The 25,906-nt window shown below is 37.9% G+C and overlaps 1 protein-coding gene across 3 annotated transcripts in view; it reads left to right on the top strand.

Annotated features, from left to right (window-relative positions):
* The window catches only part of NSD1 (nuclear receptor binding SET domain protein 1), a 146,889-nt gene that overhangs the window by 68,401 nt on the left and 52,582 nt on the right, over nt 1-25,906 (top strand). For all 3 annotated transcript variants that reach the window (XM_030326753.1, XM_032594062.1, XM_030326748.1), the window contains 2 exons: nt 6,854-7,026; nt 9,306-11,877. In XM_030326753.1, coding sequence (XP_030182613.1) covers nt 6,854-7,026; nt 9,306-11,877 — 2,745 coding nt within the window. The remainder of the gene's footprint in view (nt 1-6,853; nt 7,027-9,305; nt 11,878-25,906) is intronic.

The raw sequence follows: 25,906 nt of genomic DNA, 5'->3' as shown, positions 1-25,906 counted from the left end.
TAAATCTAAAGTCTAAATCTGAAGTCTAAAGACCTACTGTTTTTTGTTTTATTCATCTGAATTTTTAAAAGTATTTATTTTGAGAGAGAGAGAGCAGGAGAGGGGCAGAGAGAAACAAAGAATCCCAAGCAGGCTCTACACTGTCAGCGCACAGCCTGACATGGGCTCAAACTCGTGAACTGCGAGATCATGACCCCAGCTGAAATCAAGACTTGGATCTTTAACCAATTGAGCCCCCCAGGCAGCCCAGCTCACTGTTTTTTAAATATCTTATTCTTTGTGGCTTGTTTGGACATTTAAGTACTACTAGTAGAAAATTATTTTATTCCTCCCCCTCTGCTCTTACTTGTTGTATTATTCTATGCACCCTAATTGGGTCCATGCCATTTATTCAACAATTTCTAGCTATATTGTACAGTTAGTGTGCTAGGTATTGTGATCCATTAATGGGCAAAACATCAGTCCTGCTTGCCCTTTTATATAATTAGAGTCCAGTTAAAGAGATAAGATAACAACAAATAATCAGGCAAATAATTACTTAACTGAGAAGTGTGTCCAAACTGGTGTACAATTAGTGATATAGCAGAGGTACCTAATTTGGACTTGTGGTGCAGGATATTCAGAGGCAGTTATGTTAGTAAAGTTATCTTTGATCTGAGACTTGAGAGGATGAGTTGGCATTAACTAGGAAAAGAAGGAGATGATTGTTCCAGGCACAGAAAATAATGTGTACTCTGGCTTTGAGTGGTCTTCCACCCATAGAGTGATGGAAGGTGGCACAGTATGAAGCTGGGAAAGTTGATATGAGTCAAATCATGTAGCATCTTTTAGACTTAAAATTTTGAACTTTATTCTTAATTTTTTTTTAATGTTTATTTATTTTTGAGAGAGAAAGAGACAGAGTGTAATCGGGGAAGGGGCAGAGAGAGGGAGATACAGAATCTGAAGCAGGCTCCAGGCTCCAAGTTGTCAGCACAGAGCCTGACGCGGGGCTCAAACTCACGAACTGGGAGATCATGACCCGAGCTGAAGTTGGATGCTCAACCGACTAAGCCACTCATGCATTCCTGTACTTTATTCTTAGAACAGTGTGATGCCATTAAAGGGCTATGAGCAGAAGATGATGTGATTTGATATGTGTTTTGTAAACTTTTCTCTGACTGCAGTATAGAAAATGGATTGGAAGAGGTTATAAATAAGTAAGAGCAAATTGCTAAAAGGGTCATTGCAGTAATTATGGTGAGGCGAATATGGTGAATAGAGAATAAAGAACAACTTAGGAGATAAATCTATATGATTTGGTAATGGATGGGTAATGAGGAGTGAGGGAGAATAAAGTCTTGAGGTTTCTGTATCTTTGGATGGCTCCCAAGATTTTATCTTCACCAGTACATCAGTAGTGGTGCCATTTAGTGAGAACACTGAAACATCCATAAGGTGACATCTGCTTGTTGTTGTTAACTGAAGCCATGAACAAGGCATGGATGAGATGGCTTGTGACAAAATGTACAGTGAAAAATAGGGTGGCTTTGCGGAAGCCATTATCTGAGGCTTGTATGTAGCTACTAAGCTTGGAAGAGAGATGGAGGAAAAATCAGAGATGGAAGCGGAAATCCAGGATTATTTGGTATGTGGTACTGGTGACTAGTATGTTTTACAAAGGAAGATGTGATTGATTTGGTTGAACTTTGCCTGGAGAGCGAATAAAATGTCCATTAGGTGTAAGGGGGTTGGAGATCAGTGATGTTTTTGGCGTTATGTTGTGGCTGAAGTTAGATTAGACTGGAAATGGAGACAAAGGTAGAGAAGTGGAAATGCAACAGGTAGAAAGATATATGGGGTCCAGAAGAATTGCTAAAAATGGGGATGATCATGTTAGTAGTGCTGATGAGAAGAGTCCTGGAGATAGAGGGTATTGACAGGAGTTGTAAGGGATCAAAGACAGGATCATAACAGGATTTTGGGAAAAGGAAGAGGTAGATGGGAGTCGTATCACAGTGAGAAATTGGCCTTGGTGGGAGGAGAGGTAGCATCCTTAACACTAGGGGAGGGCAAGGGTGCAGTGACTGGAGGTTTGGTGTAGTATACTTGAGGATTCCTGTCCGGCCTGTTTCTCGTGAGTCAAGAATGTGATCACACCAGAGGGCAAGTGCCATTACTGACTGGAAAATACCATGTTTTATTTTTGCACTATAAAAAGGTTAAAACTCTTAAATTCAAGACAGCTTCCTATTGACAAAATGACAAAACATGTTAAAATGGATCTATTTAACCTTACAGCTAGTTATCTCATGATATGTCTCCCCCTCCCCCCCCCTTTTTTTTTTGGTAATTTTTACTTTTGTTTTCATTTCCCTATATTTATGGCCAGCTGTAGTCAGCAAAGTTCTGGAATCCTAATTATTACTCTTAGTAGTTAACTCTCCATTTTTCTTTGAACATGCTCTTTTTTTTATTTTTTGCTTGTCTCCTTCATAACACATCAACTGGTGGAATCACCTGTCTTGCCATTGACGCTGCCTAGTAATAGGACATTTTGGATAGACTGCTGTCAAAGTTACCTGTTTCCCACCACCCTGAAACTATGACCAGTATTAATGTCTGACTGTTTTGTAGTGGTATAATTTCCCCTTCCTACCTTTTATTTTGAATATTTCAAACCTATAGACAAATTGAATAGCACAATGAACACCCATATACACTTTACTTGGGCTCAACAGTTACTACTTTGTATCACTTTTTAGTTGATACCAGTGAAAAATTAAAAATTGTACTTCAGTGTTCATATTATTGTGCTCATTCATGTTTATTGTTTTCTTAGCAAAGCCAAATGTTTCAAATGGTATTAGAAAAACCCACATTTTTTTTTAAAGTTTTTTTATTTATTTTGAGGGAGAGAGCGAGTGAGAGAGAGAATGAGCAGGAGAGGGGCAGAGAGATGGAGAAACCAAATCCTATGCAGGCTCTGCACTGTCAGCTTAGAGCCTGACACAGGGCTCAACTCATGAACCCATGAGATCATGACGTAAGCTGAAATCTGGAGTTGGTCGCTTAACCGACTAAGTCACCCACGTGCCCCAGAAAACCCAAATTTTTATAAAATCACTTTTAGAAGTCATTGTTTACTTCTGTTATATACAGTGCATATGATTAAAAAAGTCAAGTGGTTAATTTTGTAAGCCTTGTTTAGAAAACAGTCTGCTCTTTCTATACCCTCTCTTTAAGCTTTAACTGTCAGCTGGATCTTTTGAAAGTTAATTTCTGTATCTCAAAGTTCCTTCTGGATTACTTTTTACTTCTCACTATAGAAGTTGTGGATTAATCATTTTAATCCTTGCTTTGGGCCTTAACCTCTCACCAACCTCCAGCATCCTGCTATCTTACCTGTTATAATTTTGGTTAGGAATTTAGTGTTATCATGTTAACAGTATACACAGCTTAGCCATGTAATGTCCTGTGCTTACTTTGCCCTCACAACCTTTTGATTTTTTTCTGCAGTTATATGTGTGTGTGTGTGTGTGTGTGTGTGTGTGTGTGTGTGTGTGTTGGTGACGGAGAGGGTTCTTAGTCTTTTATATATTTATTATGAATTCATAGTAAAACTCTCCTAGTTTTAATTTTTTCCACATGATCTGATACATTGGTTGTCATTTTCATCATCTTTTGGAAACCTCACCTAGAGCCTTAGGCTGTTGACCCTTGAACAACAGAGATTTGAAATGTTTGGGTCCTTATGTAATCTTTTACACACAGATGTTTTTCAGTAAATATATTATAGTACTGTAAATTTATTTTGTCTTCCTTATGGATTTTCTCTCTCTTTTAATGTTTATTTATTTTGAAGGAGAGAGTGGGGGAGGGGCAGAGACAGAGGGGGAGAGAGAGAATCCTAAGCAGGCTAAGCACTGTCAGCATAGAGTTTAATGTGGGGCTCCATCCCATGAACTGTGAGATCATGACCTTAGCCAAAACCAAGAGCCGATGCTTAACTGACTGAGCCACTCAGGTGCCCGATGATCTCTACTTTTTCTTTTTTTAAAATGTTTATTCATTTTTGAGAGAGAGAGCGTGAGTGGGGGAGGAGCAGAGAGAGAGAGAGACAGACAGACAGACAGACAGACACAGAATCCCAGCTGTCATCACAGAGCCCGACATGGGGCTTGAACTCACAGACCACGAGATCATGATTTGAGCCAAAGTCAAATGGTCAACTGAGCCACTCAGGGGCCCCTGATCTCTGCTTTTTTAAAAAGTGAATGTTTATGGTATTGCAATTCTCATGTTCTTTTACCATAATCTGTTTGTATATCTCTTAACCCACCAGGCCCTGAGTTTTCTTTTTTTGTCCTCTTTACAGTTCTGGCACATTGTAATGTGTTGTTTGAATTTACTTGTTTATATGGGAGAATTATTTACTTCTCAATTGACTTTCTGAACTTATATATAGGTACATATATGTCTTACCAATTTTTAAAAATATTTTTTAATATTTATTTATTTTTGAAAGAGAGAGAGAGACACACAGAGCATGAGCAGGGGAGGAGCAGAGAGAGAGGGATACACAGAATCCGAAGCAGGCTCCAGGCTCTGAGCTGTCAGCACAGAGCCCGTTGCAGGTCTCCAACTAATTAACTGCGAGGTTGTGACCTGAGCCAAAGTCAGATGCTTAACCGACTGAGCCACCCAGGCACCTAGTATCTTACCAGTTTTTTATTTTATTTTTTTATTTTATGTTATTTTACGTTATTTTTAAAAATGTTTATTTATTTTTGAGAGAGAGTGCGCGAGTGAGCACGAGTGGGGAAAGGGCAGAGAGAGAGACAGAATCCAAAGCAGGCTCCAGGCTCTAGGCTCTGAGCTGCCAGCAGAGCCCCAAGCAGGGCTTGAACTCACAGACAGCGAGATCTTAACCTGAGCCAAAAGTCGGACGTTCAACCGACTAAGCCACCCAGGTGCCCCTCTTACCAGGTTTTTAAAAATGTTGTTTTAGAGAGGGAGGGAGGGAGGGAGGGAGAGAGAGAGAGAGAGAGAGAGAGCGCGCGCGCGCATGAGAGAGCACAAGTGGGGGAGGGGCAGAGAGAGGGAAACAATCTGAAGCAGGCCCCAGGCTCTGAGCTGTCAGCACAGAGCCCGATGTGGGGCTCGAACCCATGAACTCATGAATGTGGGGCTGAGCTTAACCAGCTGAGCCACCCAGGCTATACTTACCAATTTTAATCCCCCTTTATAGGTGGTTTCTATTCAAAGGATTTAATTTAAGTAGGTAGAGACTATAAGAGTTTAACCTTTTTCATAGAATTGTTTTTGAAATGGACTAAAAAACAAAATTTGACCATGTAATTTTTTTATTAAGCTATATTTTTATAGAAACGCAGGCATTGCAACTAAAGTTTATGAGAGCTCATAGGTACTCTTCATTCTTTGGTTATGTAGCTTTGAAATTAGCATTTATAGAAAAGTTGCCATTGAAATTTACTTGACATTTTGGCTCTTCCAGTTAACTATGGAGACCTTAGTTTTGTTCTAAAGTTCAGTTTATAAATTTCCTCTCCCTTTCTTTCTTCTTTCCTTTTTCCTTTTATTCTCTTTTTGTTTTTTCTTTTTTCTTTTTTCTTCTTCTCTTCTCACTCCTTCTCCCTCTGTTTATTCTTTTTCCTTCCTTCCTTCCTTCCTTCCTTCCTTCCTTCCTTCCTTCCTTCCTTCCTTCCTTCTCTATTCTGAAGGAAGTAGGCTTTTCCTTATTTTTTATTGAAAGAGAGGTTTGTATTTTTTGTGTTTTAAAAAATGATTAAGGGAATTAGTTGTGAGTTCCTGTATAAATGAATTTGTATATTAGATGATTTCCTTTTCTAAAAAGAGACAAATCATTACACCTTGTATAGTCCTGGTATATTTCTTTTGTGAGACTTTTTACTGCTATGAAAAATGCCAAAATGCTAAGTATGGATGGAAGAGACATATACTAGGTAAATTTGCTTATAATCTTTTCTGAACAAGATCTGTATTTTTGTTGTTGTTGTTAATTGTATGCTTAGAATTTTGGACAACTAAGAAACTAGAATAAACTAGAAACTAGAATAACGATATATTTTTATTTTTATTGCTCTTGGGCTTTTTTTTTTTAATTTCAGTATTTTGAAGTATCAAGTTCTGCTTTCTCTGTAAAGCCAGTGTTTCACTCTGAATTTGCCTTCTCTGAAGTTATTTACTTACTGTGTCTATAAAATGGGGATTGTACTACTTATTTCTTAGAGTTGGTTGTTGTGAGGACTAAGACTCTGTGCAAAGTACCTAGTGTAAATGAGTGCCTGGTCAAGAGTACCCATTCCATAAATGTTAGCATATCATATGTGGCATAGTGTTGAAGAATTTTTTTTTTCCCCTCCATTATATTTTAGCAAAGTGTTTTAAAGTTTGTTTGGTGGTTAGTTCTTACTAATTATTTTATTTCTGGTGCTGAGTCTTATTAAATGCCCTTTGTATTTTCTGGTAACAAGGGTATAAGACTTTTATAGATTGTTGGTAGTGGAAACTTGGTTCCTATATTAATTTGTTCTATGATTAACAACTAATCGATCTCTCACAGGTTTGGAATATATAGTATATCAGCTGACCAAACTATTGAAGTTCTTTCAGAAACTCTTGGGCATTTTCTTGCCACATGAATTGAAATATTTAAAATTTTCCTTCTTTCTGACCTATCTTAGAGTTGATTGTTCTATAGGTTTTCTAACACTTTTTCTTCTTCTTTTTTTAAAATAGAGATTTCTTTGGCAATAATTGCATGGCGCTTCTCTTGATGATGAACAGTCATCTTTTTAAAGTAATGACACTGGTTCTTATCTTTATCTAGTTTCAAACCGGAGGCCCTATCGACAGTACTACGTGGAGGCTTTTGGGGACCCTTCAGAGAGAGCCTGGGTGGCTGGAAAAGCAATCGTCATGTTTGAAGGCAGACATCAATTTGAAGAGCTACCTGTTCTTAGGAGAAGAGGAAAGCAGAAAGAAAAAGGATATAGGCATAAGGTAAAAAAAAAAAAAAAGCCTCTCAAACTGTCTTTTTTGTGGTGGGCAGGGAGAAGGCAAGGAAGAAGTATTATATTTTGAAATATAAGTTCTTTCCTTTGGTAATCGGATATTTGTGAGAAAATAGCTGAAAGCAATAATTTTTGCAGGCCTGAAATAGGGCTAGCCTTCCAAATATTTATACTTGATTTTTTTGAGAAAGGATTTCAGATAACTGTTACCATGTCACTTAGATGTGACAGTATAAAATAACATGACCAGTCTTCTTTGGTCATATCTTTTGTAAGAAGAACATGGTCATTGAGATGAAATACTCTACTTCTCACTCTCTGGATTAATTATTTCTCTTTAAAATGAGAAATGTAAAGCTGCAAACATTTTTCTTTGTTGTCTTGGGTTTATTTGTTTTTGTTTAGTCACCTGGTACTCCTCAGTCCCTATTTCATCCATCCCCCAGCTCACCTCCCTTTTGGTAACCATCAGTTTGTTCTCTATAGTTTAAAGAGTCTGTTTCTTTTTGTCTCTCTTTCTCTTTTTACCCCTTTGCTCTTTTGTTTCTTAAATTCCACATGAGTGAAATCTTAGGGGATTTGTCTCTCTGACTTATTTCACTTAGCGTTATACTCTAGCTCCATCCATGGTGTTGCATATGCTGTTTTTTGTTTTTTGTATGTGGTTGTTGACACTTAAGGTTGCATTTTCATAATCAGTTTTCTTTTTTTAAAATTTTTTAATGTTTGTTTATTTTCGAGAGAGGGAGAGTGTAAGCAGTGGAGGAGCATAGAGAGAGGGAGACAGAGGAACTGAAGCGGGCACTGTGCTGACGGTAGAGAGCCCACTGTGGGGCTTGAACCCACAAGCCATGAGATCATGACCTTAGCCAAAGTCCGATGCTTAACCGACTTGAGCTACCCAGGGTCCCCCCTCACCCTCCCCCCCCCACTCCCCAGTAATATTTTAATAAAGAGCATTGTTTTTTTCCATTTGCTTGATGATTTGTGTTAAGGTTGGCTGAATAAAATTTGGTTTATTTCTTTTACTATTCCTTTATTGTCAGTCCTAGAAGGTGAAATAGTTCACTAGGGCTTTCAGGTTTTGGAAAGTTGATTAATTCTTATCACAGTCATGAGAATTAATGAATGTGTACTTCAGTGTAAAATAAACTAGATGGTCAGCTCATTGCTTTATAAGAGAGGCTACCTATCCAGTGACTTGAATTTTTACATGCTCAGTGAAACACCCTTTTTATAAGTATTAAAGTATAGTTAGCTGATAACTGGAACCTTGCCTAATATCTCTTGTATAAAGCCAAGGAGGTAAGTAAATGTTTGAAAAAATAGGTGTATTGCATGGAGCATCAGTGTCTCCATGTTTTGAGGAATCAAGAAAGGAACATCTGTAATACCCAAGGTTTTTTGTTGTCTCTGGGCTACATGATTAAGCCTAGGAGACTGCTTGGTTATAATTCAGATTTTATGTAACATGTGTAGAACAATCAGATACATCACCAGAAATAAAAGGGCTTAGTGATAACCAGAAGTTCAAATTTAGGGTTCCTAGGGTGGATCTGACCTCATTTCACCTTTCTTTGTTTTTCCATGTTCATCTTCTTTAGCCTTTTGCTTTTTCTTTTATACAACTGAGCAAGTGCTTGACCTTCATAAGTCAGGAAGAAAATAAATCCTTATTTTAAAGTGTGGAGGGGTAGGTAGGAAGAGTCTGATTATTCCTTGATTTAGTAATGTCATGTGCATGAATGCAATCCTGGTTAATGATCCACTCTTTTATTCTTTATTTTATGGGAGAGTGGAGGGTGTATAGGATTAATCTTTCCTCTAACGATAGATCTTAATGGTAGAAGTAGTTTTGAGGAGTCCCCCCATTTGTTAGGCTTTGGGTGAGCAGTGGGTGCTAACCACCTGGCTAGTACCATAGAAGTGTCTTGATTCACCTGGGTGGCTCAGTCGGTTAAGCATCCGACTCTTGATTTGGGGTCAGATATGATCCCACTGTTAGTGGGTTTGAGCCCTGCATTGGGCTCTGCACTGGCAGCGCAGACCCTGCTTGTGATTCTCTCTCTCTCCCTCTCTTTGCCCTTCCCCTGCTTGCTTTCTCTCTCGAAATACATAAATGAATATTAAAAATTTTTTTTCAAAAAGTGCCTTGAAGAAATTATAAGGCTTGAAAAAGCTTATTTGAGAGGTCTTCACTGATAATCTCCCTGTTCCCTTTCGCATTTTTTTTGATAAGTTACAATCTTTTTCTCCTTTAAATTTAAGGTTCCTCAGAAAATTTTGAGTAAATGGGAAGCCAGTGTTGGTCTTGCTGAACAGTATGATGTTCCCAAAGGGTCGAAGAACCGAAGATGTGTCACCAGTTCAATCAAGTTGGACAGTGAGGAGGACATGCCATTTGAGGACTGTACAAATGATCCTGAATCAGAACATGACCTGTTACTTAATGGCTGCTTGAAATCTCTGGCTTTTGACTCAGAACATTCTGCAGATGAGAAGGAAAAGCCTTGTGCTAAGTCTCGAGCCAGAAAGAGTTCTGATAATCCAAAAAGGACTAGTATGAAAAAGGGCCACATACAATTTGAAGCACATAAGGAAGAACGAAGGGGAAAGATTCCAGAGAACCTTGGCCTAAACTTTATTTCTGGGGATGTATCTGATAAGCAGGCCTCTAATGAACTTTCCAGGATAGCAAACAGCCTCACAGGGTCCAGCACTGCCCCAGGAAATTTCCTGTTTTCTTCTTGTGCAAAAAACACTGCAAAGAAAGAATTTGAGACTTCAAATTGTGACTCTTTACTGGGCTTGTCTGAGGGTGCCTTGATCTCTAAACATTCTGGGGAAAAGAAAAAACTCCAAAGAGGTTTGGTGTGTAGTTCGAAAGTACAGCTCTGTTATATTGGAGCAGGTGATGAAGAAAAGCGCAGTGATTCCATTAGTATCTGTACCACTTCTGATGATGGAAGCAGTGATCTGGATCCCATAGATCATAGTTCAGAATCTGATAACAGTGTCCTTGAAATTACAGATGCTTTTGATAGAACAGAGAACATTTTATCTGTGCAGAAAAATGAAAAGGTAAAGTATACTAGGTATCCTGCCACAAACACTAAGGTAAAAGCAAAGCAGAAGTCCCTCATTACTAATTCACATACAGACCACTTAATGGATTGTACTAAGACAGGAGAGCCTGGAACTGAGACATCTCAGGTTAATCTCTCTGATCTTAAAGTGTCTACTCTTATCCGCAAACCCCAATCAGAGTTTAGAAATGATGGTTTCTCTCCAAAATTCAACACACCATCAAGCATTTCCAGTGAGAATTCCCTAATAAAAGGTGGGGCTACAAGTCAAGCTCTGTTACATTCAAAAAGCAAACAGCCCAAGATCCGAAGTATAAAGTGCAAACATAAAGAAAATCCAGTTGTAGTGGAATCTCCAGTTACAAATGAGGACTGCAGTTTGAAATGCTGCTCTTCTGATACTAAAGGCTCTCCTTTGGCCAGCATTTCCAAAAGTGGGAAAGTGGATGGGCTAAAACTACTGAGCAACATGCATGAGAAAACCAGGGATTCAAATGACATAGAAACAGCAGTGGTGAAACACGTTCTGTCAGAGTTGAAGGAACTCTCTTATAGATCCTTAAGTGAAGATGTCAGTGACTCTGGAACATCAAAGCCATCAAAACCATTACTCTTTTCTCCTGCCTCTGGTCAGAATCATATACCTATTGAACCAGACTACAAATTCAGTACATTATTAATGATGTTGAAAGATATGCATGATAGTAAGACCAAGGAGCAACGCTTAATGACTGCTCAAAACTTGGTTTCCTATCGGAGTCCTGGTCTTGGGGACTGTTCTACCAGTAGTCCTGTAGCTGCTTCTAAGGCCTTGGTTTCAGGAAGCTCCACTCACAATTCAGAAAAAAATGGAGATGGCACTCAGAACCCAGTCCGTCCTAGCCCTAGTGGGGGTGACTCTGCACTGTCTGGGGAGTTGTCTGTATCTGTCCCCAGCTTAGTGTCTGACAGAAGAGACCTCCCTGCTTCTGGTAAAAGTCGTTCAAACTGTGTTACTAGGCGCAACTGTGGGCGATCAAAACCTTCATCTAAATTGCGAGATAGTTTTTCATCCCAGATGGGAAAGAACACATTAAACCGTAAAGCCTTAAAGACAGAGCGCAAAAGAAAACTGAACCGACTTCCAGCTGTGACTCTTGAGACTGCACTGCAGGGAGACAGACCAAGTGGGGGTTCAGAGAATGGCTGCTCAAGAGGTGGACTAGAAGACCCTGGTAAAGAAGAACCCCTTCAGTTAATGGGTCATTTAACAAGTGAAGACAGTGCCCATTTTTCCAGTGTTAATTTTGATGACAAAGTCAACCAGTCTAACCCTGATAAAATTCCTGAAAAAGGCCCCTCTTTTGAAAACAGAAAAGGCCCAGAGTTGGATACTGAAGTGAACAGTGAGAATGATGAACCCAATGGTGTAAATCAAGCGGTGCCTAAAAAGCGGTGGCAGCGTTTAAACCAAAGGCGCACTAAACCTCGTAAGCGCACTAACAGATTTAGGGAGAAAGAAAACTCTGAGGGTGCCTTTGGGGTTTTGCTTCCAGCTGACCCGGTAAAGAAGGGGGATGAGTTCCCAGAGCATAGACCCCCTACTTCGACAAACATACTAGAAGATGCCCTGGCAGATCCAAATCATGCTAGCTGCTTAGATTCAGTTGGGCCACGGTTGAATGTTTGTGATAAATCCAGTGCCAGCATTGAGGAAATGGAAAAAGAGCCAGGAATTCCCAGTTTGACTCCCCAGCCTGAGCTCCCTGAACCAGGTAAGGATTTATGAGTATGATAAAGGGCTAGAGGAAGTGGTGGTAATGTTACCCTCCTGAAGGTGGTTTGTTTTGATGAAAGGAGGAAGGGTAGATTGGGAAGAAAAACTTATCATGTGAAGTGAAGGGAGGGCTTTTTGTAGAAGGTCCTGAATTTTTACGACCAGGTTTCCATATACTTTCAGAAATTATGTATTAACCAGAGCTCTTTTTTTTTCTTTTTTTATTTTTGCTTTTAGACTAAAGAAATGTCTTTAAAAAGACATTTCCTGTCTTTTTAAATCTATGAACTTTTGGAGACTCAGTCTGGCATTTTAGGTAATTGAGAGGCTCTGAGCCTAAAATTTAAACATAGTTGTTAGTTTAGAGAAAGTGAATACATTTTATTGAATGATAGGCTTTCTTTACTACAATTTAAGGAAGGTCTACTACATATTATGTAGACAGAAGGGGACATGTGCTTTGAGGAAAAAGAAAGTATTCTGTAGTACTTACTCGAAGGCCTTAAGATGTCTTAACTTCCCTTCTGTAATGAGATTTGAGAACAACAAGAAAACTGAAGTACTAGGGTATCTTAACCTTAGCAGAAGAAAAATGGTCTTTTAAAATATTAATACGCAATATTATACACTATAGTTATTGAAGATAACACTGACTATCCTTATACATAAAATTCTCAAAGTTGTTTTATCACAGTAGATTCTGTTTTCTGACAGTTTTATTGAGATATAATTCACATACCTTGAGATATCCCATCATTTTAAAGTTTACTTCAGGGGTTTTTAGTATATTCACAGACTTGTGCAGTTGTCAGTACAATCAGTTTTGGAATATTTGTATCACCCAGAAATAAATACTGTACCCTTTATTAATTTCCTTTCATTTCTCCCCAATCTGTAGATTTGCCTGTTCTGTACATTTCTTTTTTTTTTTTTTTTTTTAACTTTGATGCTGACTGTTATTTTTTTATTTTTATTTTTGTAATATAATTTATTGTCAAGTTAGCTAATACACAGTGTATAAATTGTGCTCTTGGTTTTGGGAGTACATTCCTGTGATTCATCGTTTACGTACAACACCCAGTTCTCATCTCAGCAAGTGCCCTCTTCAATGCCCATCATCCATTTTCCCCTCTCCCCTGTCCCCTCATCAACCCTCAATTTGTTCTCTGTATTTAAGAGTCTCATGGGTTTGCCTCCCTCTCTGTTTGAAACTGTTTTTCCCCCTTCCCTTCGGTCTTCTGTTAAGTTTCTTAAGTTCCACATATGAGTGAAAACATATGATACCTGTCTTTCTCTGACTGATTTCATTTTACGTAATACTCTCCAGTTCCATCCATGTTGTTGCAAATGGCAGGATTTCATTCTTTCTCATTGTCAAATAGTATTCCATTGTATATATAAACCACATGTTTATCCATTCATCAGTTGATGGACATTTGGGCTCTTTCCATGATTCGGCTATTGTTGAAAGTGCTGGTATAAAATTGGGGTACAAGTATCCCTATGAATCAGCACTCCTGTGTCCTTTGGATAAATTCCTAGTAGTGCTATTGCTGGGTCGTAGGGTAGTTCTATTTTTAATTTTTGAGGAAACTCCACACTGTTTTCCAGAGCAGCTGCACCAGTTTGCATTCCCACCAACAGTGCAAGAGGGTTCCCCTTTCTCTACATCCTCGCTAACATCTGTTGTTTCCTGAGTTGTTCATTTTAGCCACTCTACCAGTGTGAGGTGGTATCTCAGTGTGGTTTTGATTTGTATTTCTCTGATGGTGAGCGATGTTGAACTTCTTTTCATGTGTCTGTTAGCCATCTGGATGTCTTCTTTGGAAAAGTGTTTGTTCATGTCTTCAGCCCATTTCTTCACTGAATTATTTGTTTTTCAGGTGCTGAGTTTGATAAGTTCTTTATAGATTTTGGATGCTAACCCTTTATCTGATATGTCATTTGCAAATATCTTCTCCCATTCCGTCAGTTGCCTTTTAGTTTTCTTGATTGTTTCCTTTGCAGAAGCTTTTTATCTTGATGAGGTCCCAGTAATTCTTTTTGCTTTTATTTCCCTTGCCATCAGAGACGTGTTGAGTAGGAAGTTCCTGTGACTGAGGTCAAAGAGGTTGTTGACTGTTTTCTCCTCTAGGGTTTTGATGGTTTCCTGTCTCACATTTAGGTCTTTCATCCATTTTAAGTTTATTTTTGTGTATGCTTTAAGAAAGTGGTCCTGTTTCATTCTTCTGCATGTTGCTGTCCAGTTCTCCCAGCACCATTTGCTAAAGAGACTGTCTTTTTTCCACTGGGTACTCTTTCCTGCTTTGTCATTAGTTGGCCATACATTTGTGGGTCCAATTCTGGGTTCTCTATTCTATTCCATTGGTATATATGTGTTTGGTTTTGTGCCAATACCATACTTTCTTGATCATTACAGCTTCGTAGTAGAGGCTAAAGTCCAGGATTGTGATGCCTCCTGCTTTGATTTTCTTTTTCAACATTACTTTGTCTTCTCAGGGTCTTTTGTGGTTCCATATAAATTTTAGGATTGTTTGTTCTAGCTTTGAGAAGAATGCCGGTGCAATTTTGTTTGGGATTGCATTGAATGTGTAGATTGCGTTGGGTAGTATTGAGATTTTAACAATATTTGTTCTTCCAATCCATGAACCATGGAATGTTTTTCTATTTCTTTGTGTCTTTTTCAATTTCTTTCATAAGTTTTCTATAGTTTTCAGCATACAGATTTTTTATCTTTGGTTAGGTTTATTCCTAGGTATTTTATGGTTTTGGTGCAATTGTAAATGGGATCGGTTTCTTGATTTCTCTTTCTTTTGCTTGATTGTTGGTGTATAGAAATGCAACCAATTTCTGTACAGTGATTTTTGTATCCTGTGACTTTGCTGAATTCATGTGTCAGTTCTAGCAGCTTTTTGGTGGAGACTTTCGGGTTTTCCATGTAGAGTATCCTGTCATCTGCAAAAAGTGAAAGTTAGACTTCTTCTTTGCCAATTTGGATGCCCTATTTCATTTTGTTGTCTGATTGCTAAGTCTAGGACTTCCAACACTATGTTAAACAACAGTGGTGAGAGTGGACATCCTGTCGTGTTCCTAACCTCAGGGGCAAAGCTCTCAGTTTCTCCCCATTGAGGATGAGATTAGCCGTGGGCTTTTCATATATGGCTTTTATGATGTTAAGGTATGTTCCTTCTATCCTGACTTCTTGAAGGTTTTTATTAAGAAAGGATGCTGTATTTTGTCAAATGGCTTTTTCTGCATATATTGACAGGATCATATGGTTCTTATCGTTTCTTCTATTAATGTGATGTATCACATTGATTGACTTGCAAATATTGAAACAGCTCTGCAGCCCAGGAATGAATCCCACTTAATCATGGTGAATAATTCTTTTAATATACTGTTGAATTTGGTCTGCTAATATCTTGTTGAGAATTTTTGCATCCATGTTTGTCAGGGATATTGGCCTGCAATTCTCCTTTTTAGTGGGGTCTCTGCTTTGGGAATCAAGGTAATGCTAGCTCCATAGAATGACTCCGGAAGTGTTCCTTCCAGTTCTGTTTTTTGGAACAGCTTGAGAAGGATAGGTATTAACTCTGCTTTAAATGTCTGGTAGAGAGGCGCCTGGGTGGCTTAGTCAGTTAAGCGTCCGACTTTGGCTCAGGTCATGGTCTCGCAGTCTGTGAGTTCGAGCCCCGCGTTGGGCTCTGTGCTGACAGCTGAGAGCTTGGAGCCTGTTTCAGATTCTGTGTCTCCCTCTCTCTCTGACCCTCCCCCATTCATGCTCTGTCTCTCTCTGTCTCAAAAATAAATAAACGTTAAAAAATTAAAAAAAAAATAAATAAATGTCTGGTAGAATTCCCCTGGGAAGGCATCTGGCCCAGGACTCTTATTTGTTGGGAGATTCTTGATAACTGATTCAATTTTTTCACTGGTTACTGGTCTGTTCAGAGTTTCTGTTTCTTCCTGTTTGAGTTTTGGTAGTATGTGGGTATCTAGGAAGTTGTCCATTTCTTCCAGGTTGTCCAGTTTGTTGGCATATAATTTTTCATAGTATTTTCTAATGATTGTATGTCTGTGGTGTTGGTTGTGATCTCTCCTCTTTTATTCGTGATTTTATTTATTTGGGTCATCTTTTTGAGTAGTCTGACTAGGAGTTTATCAGTTTTGTTTATTTTTTTCAAAAAACCAGCTCTTAGATTCATTGATCTGTTCTGTTTTTTGTGTGTGTGTGTGGTTGTTTTGTTTTTTGATTCTGTATTGTTTATTGCTGCTGTAATCTTTATTATTTCTCTCCTGCTGGCTTTGGGGTTTCTTTGTGTTCTACTTCTATTTCCTTTAGGTGTGCGATTAGGTTTTGTATTTGGGATTTTTCTTGTTTCTTGAGATAGTCCTGGATTGCAATGTATTTTCCCCTTAGGACTGCCTTTGCTGCATCCCAAAGTGTTTGGACTGTTGTGTTTTCATTTTCATTTGCTTCCATATATTTTTAAATTTCTTCTTTAATTGCCTGTTTGACCCTTCATTCTTTAGTAGGATGTTCTTTAACCTCCATGCATTTGGAGGCTTTCCAAATTTTTTCTTGTGGTTGATTTCAAGTTTAATGGCATTGTGATCTGAAAATATGCATGGTATGATCTTAATTCTTTTATATTTATTGAGGGCTGCTTTGTGACCCAGAATGTGATGTATCTTGGAGAATGTTCCGTCTGCACTGGAGAAGAATGTGTATTCTGATGCTTTAGGAAGAAAATACTAAATATATCTGTCAAGTCCATCTGGCCCAGTGTATCATTTAGGGCCATTGTTTCTTTACTGATTTTCTGTCTAGATGATCTGTCCACTGTTGTAAGTGGAGTATTAAAGTCCCCTGCAAGTACCACATTATTACCAATAAGATCATTTATGTTTGTGATTGTTTTATATATTTGGGTGTTCCTGAATTTTGTGCATAGACATTTATACCTGTGTCTTGGAGAATGTTCCATGTGCACTTGAGAAGAATGTATATTCTGCTGTTTTTGGATGAAAAGTTCTGAATATATCTGTCAAGTTCATCTGATCCAGTTATCATTCAAGGCCATTGTTTCTTCTGTGCATTTCATGTCAATAGAATCATACAATATGTGGTACTTTGGTGTTTGGTTCTTTTGGTTAAAATGTAGTAATGGGTTATTATTATTGTAAAAAATACATAGATTTAACTTTTGAACAAGTGCCATATATGCATTACAGTATTAAGTGTATGCACATTGTTGTACAACAGATCTCTAGAACTTTTTCATCTTTCATGTCTGAAGCTATACTCCTTGAACAGCAACTCCCCGTTTTTCCCCTTTTTCCCCCATCCCCTGGCAACCACTATTCTCTTTCTGTTTTTAGGAGTCGGATTACTTTAGATACCTCCTATAAATGGAATCATGTAGTATTTGTCTTTTTGAGATTGGATTATTTCACTTAGCATAATGTCTTCAAGATTCATTCATAATCTAGCACATGACGTGATTCCCATCTTTATTGAGGCTGAATAATAGTTCATTGTATGTACATAACATGTATTTTTTTAATCTATTCATCTATCAGTGGACATTTGAGATTGGACATTTAAGTTCTTCCATAACTTGACTGTCATGAATAAGGCTGCATTGAACATGGATGTGCAAATACATATCTCTTTGAGATCACATTTTCAATTCTTTTAAATACATGCCAGAATTGGAACGGATTATAGAATTCTATTTTTAATATTTTGAGGAAATTATACTGTTTTCCATAGTGGATGTACCATATTATAATCCTACCAACAGTGCACAGTGCACTAGTGTCCCAGTTTCCTCACATCCTCAGTACTTGTTACTTATTTTTTAATGGTGGCCATCCTAACAGGGGTAAGTTGATGTCTCCTAGTTTTGATTTGCATCTCCTTGATGATTAGTGATACTGAGCATCTTTTCATATGCTTATTGGCTATTTGTATATCTTTGAAGAAATGTCTCTCCAAGTCCATTGCCCATTTTTGAGTTGGGTTGTTCTTTTGTTAACTGATTTGTTTAATCTGGGTGATCACCCCTTATTTGATATATGGTTTGCAAATATTTTCTTTCATTTTGTAGGTTGTATTTCCATTGTGTTAGTTGTTTCCTTTGCTGTGCAGAAAATTGTAGAAAAAAGTTTCATGTAGTCAAATTTGTCTGTTTTTGGTTTTGTTGTCTGTGCTTTTGATGTCCTATCAAAGAAAAAATTGCTCATTTCATTTATGAATTGAATCTATTTCCTTTTCTTCTGGAGTTTCATAGTTTCAGATCTTAGATTTAGGTTTTTGATATAATTTTGAGTTAATTTTTGTATGTAGTGCATGATAAAGATCCATCTTTCTTTTTTGCATATGAATATCCACTTTTCCCAGCACCATTTATTTATGTGTTTATTTAAAAAAAATTTTTTTTTAACGTTTATGTACTTTTGAGACAGAGACAGAGCATGAATGGGGGAGGTCAGAGAGAGAGAGGGAGACACAGAATCTGAAACAGGTTCCAGGCTCTGAGCTGTCAGCACAGAGCCCGACGCGGGGCTCAAACTCACGAACCCTGAGATCATGACCTGAGCCGCAGTCGGACGCTTAACCGACTGAGCCACCCAGGCGCCCCTCCCAGCACCATTTATTGATGAGACTATCCTTTCCTCGTTGTGTAGTCTTAATATACTGGCCAAAAAGAATTTGACCTTACACCTAAGGGTTTATTTTTCTGTGCTCTCCTTTCTGTTCCAGTCATCTATATGTCTGTCTTTATGGGAATATCATATTGTAATGTAGCTTTGTAATATATTTAGAAAACAGAATGTGTTTGTTCTTTTCCATAATTGTTGGCTATTATGGGGTCCTTTAAGATTCCATGTGCATTTTCGGATTTTATTTTCTGTTTTTGCAAAAAATGCCTTTGGGGTTTTGGTAGCAATTGCAGTTAGTCTGAAGATCACTCTTGGGTAGTATGAACATTTTGACAATATTAAATCTCCCAGTTCATGAATGTGGGAATCTTTCCATTTGTCTTTAATTTCAGCAGTGTTTGTAATCATCTGTGCATATGTTTTTCATGTCCTTGGTTAAATTTATTCATAAGTATTTTATTCTATTTCATGCTATTGTAAATGGGATTGATTTCTTAATTTGCTTTTTGAATTGTTCATTATTAGTGTTTAGAAATGCAACTGATTTTAAAAGTTGATTTTTGTATACTGCACCTTTATGCAATTGTTTATTCTTAACTGGTAATTTTTTTTATTTTTTGGTGGAATCTTTAGTATTTTCTTCATGTAAGATCATGTCACCTGTGAACAGAGACCATTTTACTGTTTTCTTACCAATTTGGATGTTTTTTATTTCTTTTTTTTTTTTTTATATTTCTTTTATTTATTTTTCAAAATATAATTTATTGTCAAATTGGCTTCCATACTACACCCAGTGCTCATCCCAACAAGTGCCCTCCTCCCTGCCCATCACCCACTTTCCCCTCTCCCTCACCCCCATCTACCCTTAGTTTGTTCTCAGTCCTTAGAAATGTATTTCTTTTAAATTCCAGTTAGTTAACATACACTGTTATGTTAGTTTCAATTATACAATATGATGATCCAACAATTCCATACATTAGCCAGTGCTCATCATTACAAGTATACTCCTTAATCCCCATCACCCATTTCACCCATACCCCCACCCATCTCCCACCTGGTAACGGGAAGTTCTCTATAATTAAGAGTCTATTTCTTGATTTGTCTCTCATTCTCTTTTTTTACCCCTTTGCCCCTTTGTCTTGTTTCTCAAATTCCACATATGTGAAATCATATGATATTTGTCTTTCTCTGACTGGTTTATTTCACTGAGCATTAAATACTCTCTAGCTCTATTCATGTTGTTGCAAATTAGATTTCATTCTTTTTTATGGCTGAATAATATTACATTTCATACATATACATATATATGTATATATATCACATCTTCTTTATCTATTCATCAATTGATGAACACTTGGGCTGCTTCCATTATCTTGGCTATTTTATTTTATTTTATTTTATTTATTATTTTTTTCATATATGAAATTTATTGTCAAATTGGTTTCCATACAACACCCAGTGCTCATCCCAAAAGGTGCCCTCTTCAATACCCATCACCCACCCTCCCCTACCTCCCACCCCCCATCAACCCTCAGTTTGTTCTCAGTTTTTAACAGTCTCTTATGCTTTGGCTCTCTCCCACTCTAACCTCTTTTTTTTTTGTTCCTTCCCCTCCCCCATGGGTTCCTGTTAAGTTTCTCAGGATCCACATAAGAGTGAAACCATATGGTATCTGTCTTTCTCTGTAAGGCTTATTTCACTTAGCATCACACTCTCCAGTTCCATCCACGTTGCTACAAAAGGCCATATTTCATTTTTTCTCATTGCCACGTAGTATTCCATTGTGTATATAAACCACAATTTCTTTATCCATTCATCAGTTGATGGACATTTAGGCTCTTTCCATAATTTGGCTATTGTTGAGAGTGCTGCTATGAACATTGGGGTACAAGTGCCCCTATGCATCAGTACTCCTGTATCCCTTGGATAAATTCCTAGCAGTGCTATTGCTGGGTCATAGGGTAGGTCTATTTTTAATTTTCTGAGGAACCTCCACACTGCTTTCCAGAGCGGCTGCACCAATTTGCATTCCCACCAACAGTGTAAGAGGGTTCCCGTTTCTCCACATCCTCTCCAGCATCTATAGTCTCCTGATTTGTTCATTTTGGCCCCTCTGACTGGCGTGAGGTGATACCTGAGTGTGGTTTTGATTTGTATTTCCCTGATAAGGAGCGACGCTGAACATCTTTTCATGTGCCTGTTGGCCATCCGGATGTCTTCTTTAGAGAAGTGTCTATTCATGTCTTCTGCCCATTTCTTCACTGGGTTATTTGTTTTTGGGTGTGGAGTTTGGTGAGCTCTTTATAGATTTTGGATACTAGCCCTTTGTCCGATATGTCATTTGCAAATATCTTTTCCCATTCCGTTGGTTGCCTTTTAGTTTTGTTGGTTGTTTCCTTTGCTGTGCAGAAGCTTTTTATCTTCATAAGGTCCCAGTAGTTCACTTTTGCTTTTAATTCCCTTGCCTTTGGGGATGTGTCGAGTAAGAGATTGCTACGGCTGAGGTCAGAGAGGTCTTTTCCTGCTTTCTCCTCTAAGGTTTTGATGGTTTCCTGTCTCACATACAGGTCCTTTATCCATTTTGAGTTTATTTTTGTGAATGGTGTGAGAAAGTGGTGTAGTTTCAACCTTCTGCATGTTGCTGTCCAGTTCTCCCAGCACCATTTGTTAAAGAGACTGTCTTTTTTCCATTGGATGTTCTTTCCTGCTTTGTCAAAGATGAGTTGGCCATACGTTTGTGGGTCTAGTTCTGGGGTTTCTATTCTATTCCATTGGTCTATGTGTCTGTTTTTGTGCCAATACCATGCTGTCTTGATGATTACAGCTTTGTAGTAGAGGCTAAAGTGATGTTTTTTATTTCTAATTCTTGCCTAGTTGCTCTTGTTTGGACTTCAGTATTGTGTTAAGTAGAAGTGGCAAGAGTGGTCATCCTAGCCTTGTTCCTGCTCTTAGAGAAAAAGCTTTCAGTTTCTATGATAGAATATCATGTTATGGTATTTTCATATATGAAATATATGCTATTTTCTCTCTCTCACACACACACACAGCCCCCACACGGATTTACATATGTGACTACCTTGTTTGTTGAATGTTTTTCTAAGGAACAAGTATTGGAAGGAGTGTCCGACTCGCTCAAGGTCATGAGTTCAAGCCTCATGTCCGGCCTAGAGCTTACTTTAAAAAAAAAGAAGAAAAGGTGTTAGATTTTGTCAAGCCCTTTCTGCATCAGTTGAGATGGTCATGTGATTTTCATTTTGTTAATGTCTTTATTACTTTTTTTAAAAATATGTTGAACCATCCTTCTATCCCAGGGGTGAATCCCACTTGGTCATGGTGTGTAATCCTTTCAGTGTGCTCTGTTGAATTCAGTTTGCTAATGTTTGTGAGAATTTTTGCAGCAATGTTCATAAGGAATATTGGTTAAATTTTTCTTTTTTTAATTTTTAAGTATATTTATCTGGCTTTGGCATTAGAGTAATGCTCACTTCATAAAATGAATTTGGAAATATTCTCTCCTCAGTGTTTTGGAAGAGTTTGAGAAATTTTGGCATTAATTCTTTTTTATTTTTATTTTTATTTTTATTTTTATTTTTATTTTTATTTTTATTTTTATTTTTAGTTATTTGAAGAGAGAGCAAGGGACAGGCAGAGAGAAGGGGAGTGGACGGAGGATCCAAAGTGGCCACTGTGCTGACAGCAGAGAGCCCAGTGCAGGGCTCAAACCCATGAACTGCAATATCATGACCTGACCCAAAGTCGGATGCTTAACTGATCCACTCAGGCACCCTGGCGTTAATTCTTTTTTTTTTAATTTCTTTTTTTTAAACGTTTATGTTTTGAGAGGGAGAGACAGAGCACGAATGGGGAAGGAGCAGAAAGAGAGGGAGACAAAGAATCTGATGTAGGCTCCAGGCTCTGAGCTGTCAGCACAGAGACTGACTGGGGCTGGAACTCAAGAACTGCAAGATCCTGACCTGAGCCAAAGTCAGACATTCAACCCACTGAGCCACCCAGGCGTACCCTCCCTCAACGTAGTTTTTAAATTATAGTTATTTTTTATGGTCATTTGTCTTTTATTTATTTTTAAATGTTTATTTTTGAGAGAGAGCATGAGCTGGGAATGAGCAGAGAGAGAGGGGATCTGAAGCAGCCACTGTGCTGATAGCAGAGAGTCCAATGTGGGGCTTGAACTCATAAACCGTTAGATCATGATCTGAGCTGGAGTCAGATTCTTACCCAACTGAGCCACCCAGACTCCCTGATATATATATATATATATGTTTTGTTTTTATCATGTCAGTACCACAAAGTCTTAACTTGCCCTATTTTTGTAGTAATTATTGTAGTCTTGAAATTGGAAAGTGTGTCCTCCAACTTTGTCAATTTTCAGGATTGTTTGACTTTTCTGGATCTTGTGCATTTCCATTGTAATTCTCAGACCAGCATGTTAATTTCTGCAAAAAAGCCAGCTGGGAATTTGATAAGAATTGTGCTGGATTTGTAGATTAGTTTTGGCAGTGTTGCCATTGTTAAGTTTTCTGAACTATGAACCACAGGACAGTTTTCTGTGTCTAATTCTTGTGGTTCTTTTGTTTAATTTATTCTTAAATATTTTATTGTTTTTTGAATTTTCTTTTTTGATGCTATTACAAATGAGATATGAAAATGATCATTTGGGTTGTTCATTAAAAGTATACAGAAATACACTTGATTTTTGCATATTGATTTTGCATGTTGCAACCTTGCTGAACTCATTTTTTAGTTCTAATTTATTTTATTTTGAATTCCTTAGGATTTTCTATGCACATGGTCATGTCATCAACTAATACACTTTTACTTCATCCTTTCTCATCTGGTTATTTATTTATTTATTTATTTATTATTATTATTTTTTTTTCTCCTTTTGACTAATTGCCCTAGCTAGAGCCTCCAGTGCAGTGTTAAGCATAAGTGGAGTAAACAGGCACTCTTGTCTAGTTCCTGATCTTAGGGCAAAGATACCCAATTTTTCACTATTAACTATGATGTTAACTATGACTTTGATAGATGACCTTTCAAGTTGAGAAAGTTGCCTTTTATTCCTGGTTTGTTAGGTGGTTTTTCTGTGTCTGTTAGGATGATCATTCCTTTTTATGCCCTTTATTCTGTTAAACATGATGTACTAATTGCTTGACTTTTTTCTTTAATAATTTATTTTTCATAATTTACATCAGTTGCTTGATTTTCTTATGGGAGCTACAAATCCACAGGAGCACCAGTCACAGCTTCTCAAGGACTTATTTTCCCTCCTGCTCCCCTTCTACTTCTTGCCAAGGTACCTTTCCTTGTGGTCTCCTGGAGGCTGGGACATGGTGTTCTTTTGCTTTACTGTAACTCTGAGGATAGAGTTATTTGGGGCCCTAGTTTATTCTTTCTCAAACTTCTGCCTCGTATGCTTTAGCTGGATCTCAAAGTCTTCAGGACCTAATCCATTTCATTGCTTTATTTCTCTAGTTATTACTTGTAATTTTTGGTATGTAGTTCATTACAATCTTGTCAGTGCTTTGCTGCTTTTAAAGTAGTTTTAAAAACATTTTATAGCATTTTTATTTGTTTTCAACAGGAGGTTGGGCTCAGTAACTTTATTATTATGAAGGAATGTGTGGACTTTTGCCTTTTTTCCCCCCTTCCTTTACCTCTTTTGCCTCTGAGGTTTCCGAACTAGGAAAGTAGGTGTATGACAAGGGTTAATAATGTGTAGTGAGGAGTGATGTTGCTCTTAGTACTTACTGTAATGTAGTTCTTTAGGAAAAGAACTATAATTCAGTCTTTTTTTTTTTAGTTTATTTATTTTGAGAAAGAGAGCACGAGGTACAATTTATACACCATAAGGTTCATACGTTTTAAGTGCATAAGTGATTTTTAGTAAATTTATTGAATTGTGCAGCCATCCCCATAAATCAGTTTTAGAACATTTGTTCTACCCAGTGAGAGTCCTCCATCCCATTTATAGCTAGTTCATTTGTACTCCTAGCCCCAGCAACCACTGATTGTACCCCCAAACCCCCACCATTTGCCTCTTCTGGACGTTTCATATTAATGGAATCATATAGTATGTGATCTTTTGTGTTTTGCTCTTTTCATTTAGCATAATATTTTTGTGGTTATCCATATTGTAGCATGTATCTATTTTGTTTGTTTAAAGTTTATTTATTTTTGAGAGACAGAGCACAAGCAGGGGAGGGGCAGAGAGAAGGAGACACAGAATCTGAAGCAGGCTGCAGGCTCCAAGCTTTCAGCACAGAGCCTGATGCAGGGCTTGAATTCATGAACCACGAGACTGTGACTTGAGCCAAATTTGGACGCTTAACCAACTGAGCCACTCAGGCACCCTCAGTATTTTGGTTTTTATTGCTGAATAGTATTCCAGGGTATAGGCACACCACATTTTATTTATCCACATTTTATTTGTCTTTTCTTCAGTTTGTGAAAATTTGGGGTTGATTTAACTTTATGGATATTTCATTATTTTAGCTGGTATATATACACTCTGTAGTCAAAAAAGACATTGCTAGGCTTGTCCTGTATGAGCAGTGTGTCTCCATTCTTGACAACAGGTCCTGGCTCTGTGCTAGGAATTGATATGTAGTTGCCAAGAAACTTAATTATGATCATACTTTGGCTCCTGCGCAGTTTCATATTTGCTCTGTGCCATGTATTGAGATTTGCATGATTTATTCCTCTCTCCATTAGCTTTTGTAATTTTCTGCCTTTTAATATTTACCTTTAGTATCAGAAGGTCATATTCCTCTTTTACTCTTGATATTCTTTATGTTGGTTTGGCAAGTCATTTCCTTTTGGCCATTTGTAGAAGAGTTGGATATGGTGAGTTATTTCTCCAGGTGCTTTCAGCTCAACTGTAGTTTTGTGGGATGAGCAATCTAGGTGAGAACATAAGTGGGAGTAGGGGGTTGTGGTGGCAGGTGTAGTTGAGGAGGACAAGAAACAAGCTCAGGAACAGAAGTTCAGGAAGCATCTTAGGTTTTAAGTCATTCAGTTGTGATCAGGCTGTTTTTATTTACAGGGTGTTAACTCTATTGTACATTTAAGGGGAGGGGGGATTGGTAATCCTTTCCTTTTTTTTTAAATTTTTTTTTTTCAACGTTTATTTATTTTTGGGACAGAGAGAGACAGAGCATGAACGGGGGAGGGGCAGAGAGAGAGGGAGACACAGAATCAGAAACAGGCTCCAGGCTCTGAGCCATCAGCCCAGAGCCCGACGCGGAGCTCGAACTCCCGGACCGCGAGATCGTGACCTGGCTGAAGTCAGACGCTTAACCGACTGCGCCACCCAGGCGCCCCGGTAATCCTTTCCTTAAAAG

This window comes from Lynx canadensis, chromosome A1 (assembly GCF_007474595.2).
Source record: "Lynx canadensis isolate LIC74 chromosome A1, mLynCan4.pri.v2, whole genome shotgun sequence".
NCBI lineage: Eukaryota > Metazoa > Chordata > Mammalia > Carnivora > Felidae > Lynx > Lynx canadensis.
This window is presented reverse-complemented; position numbering and strand designations above follow the sequence as displayed.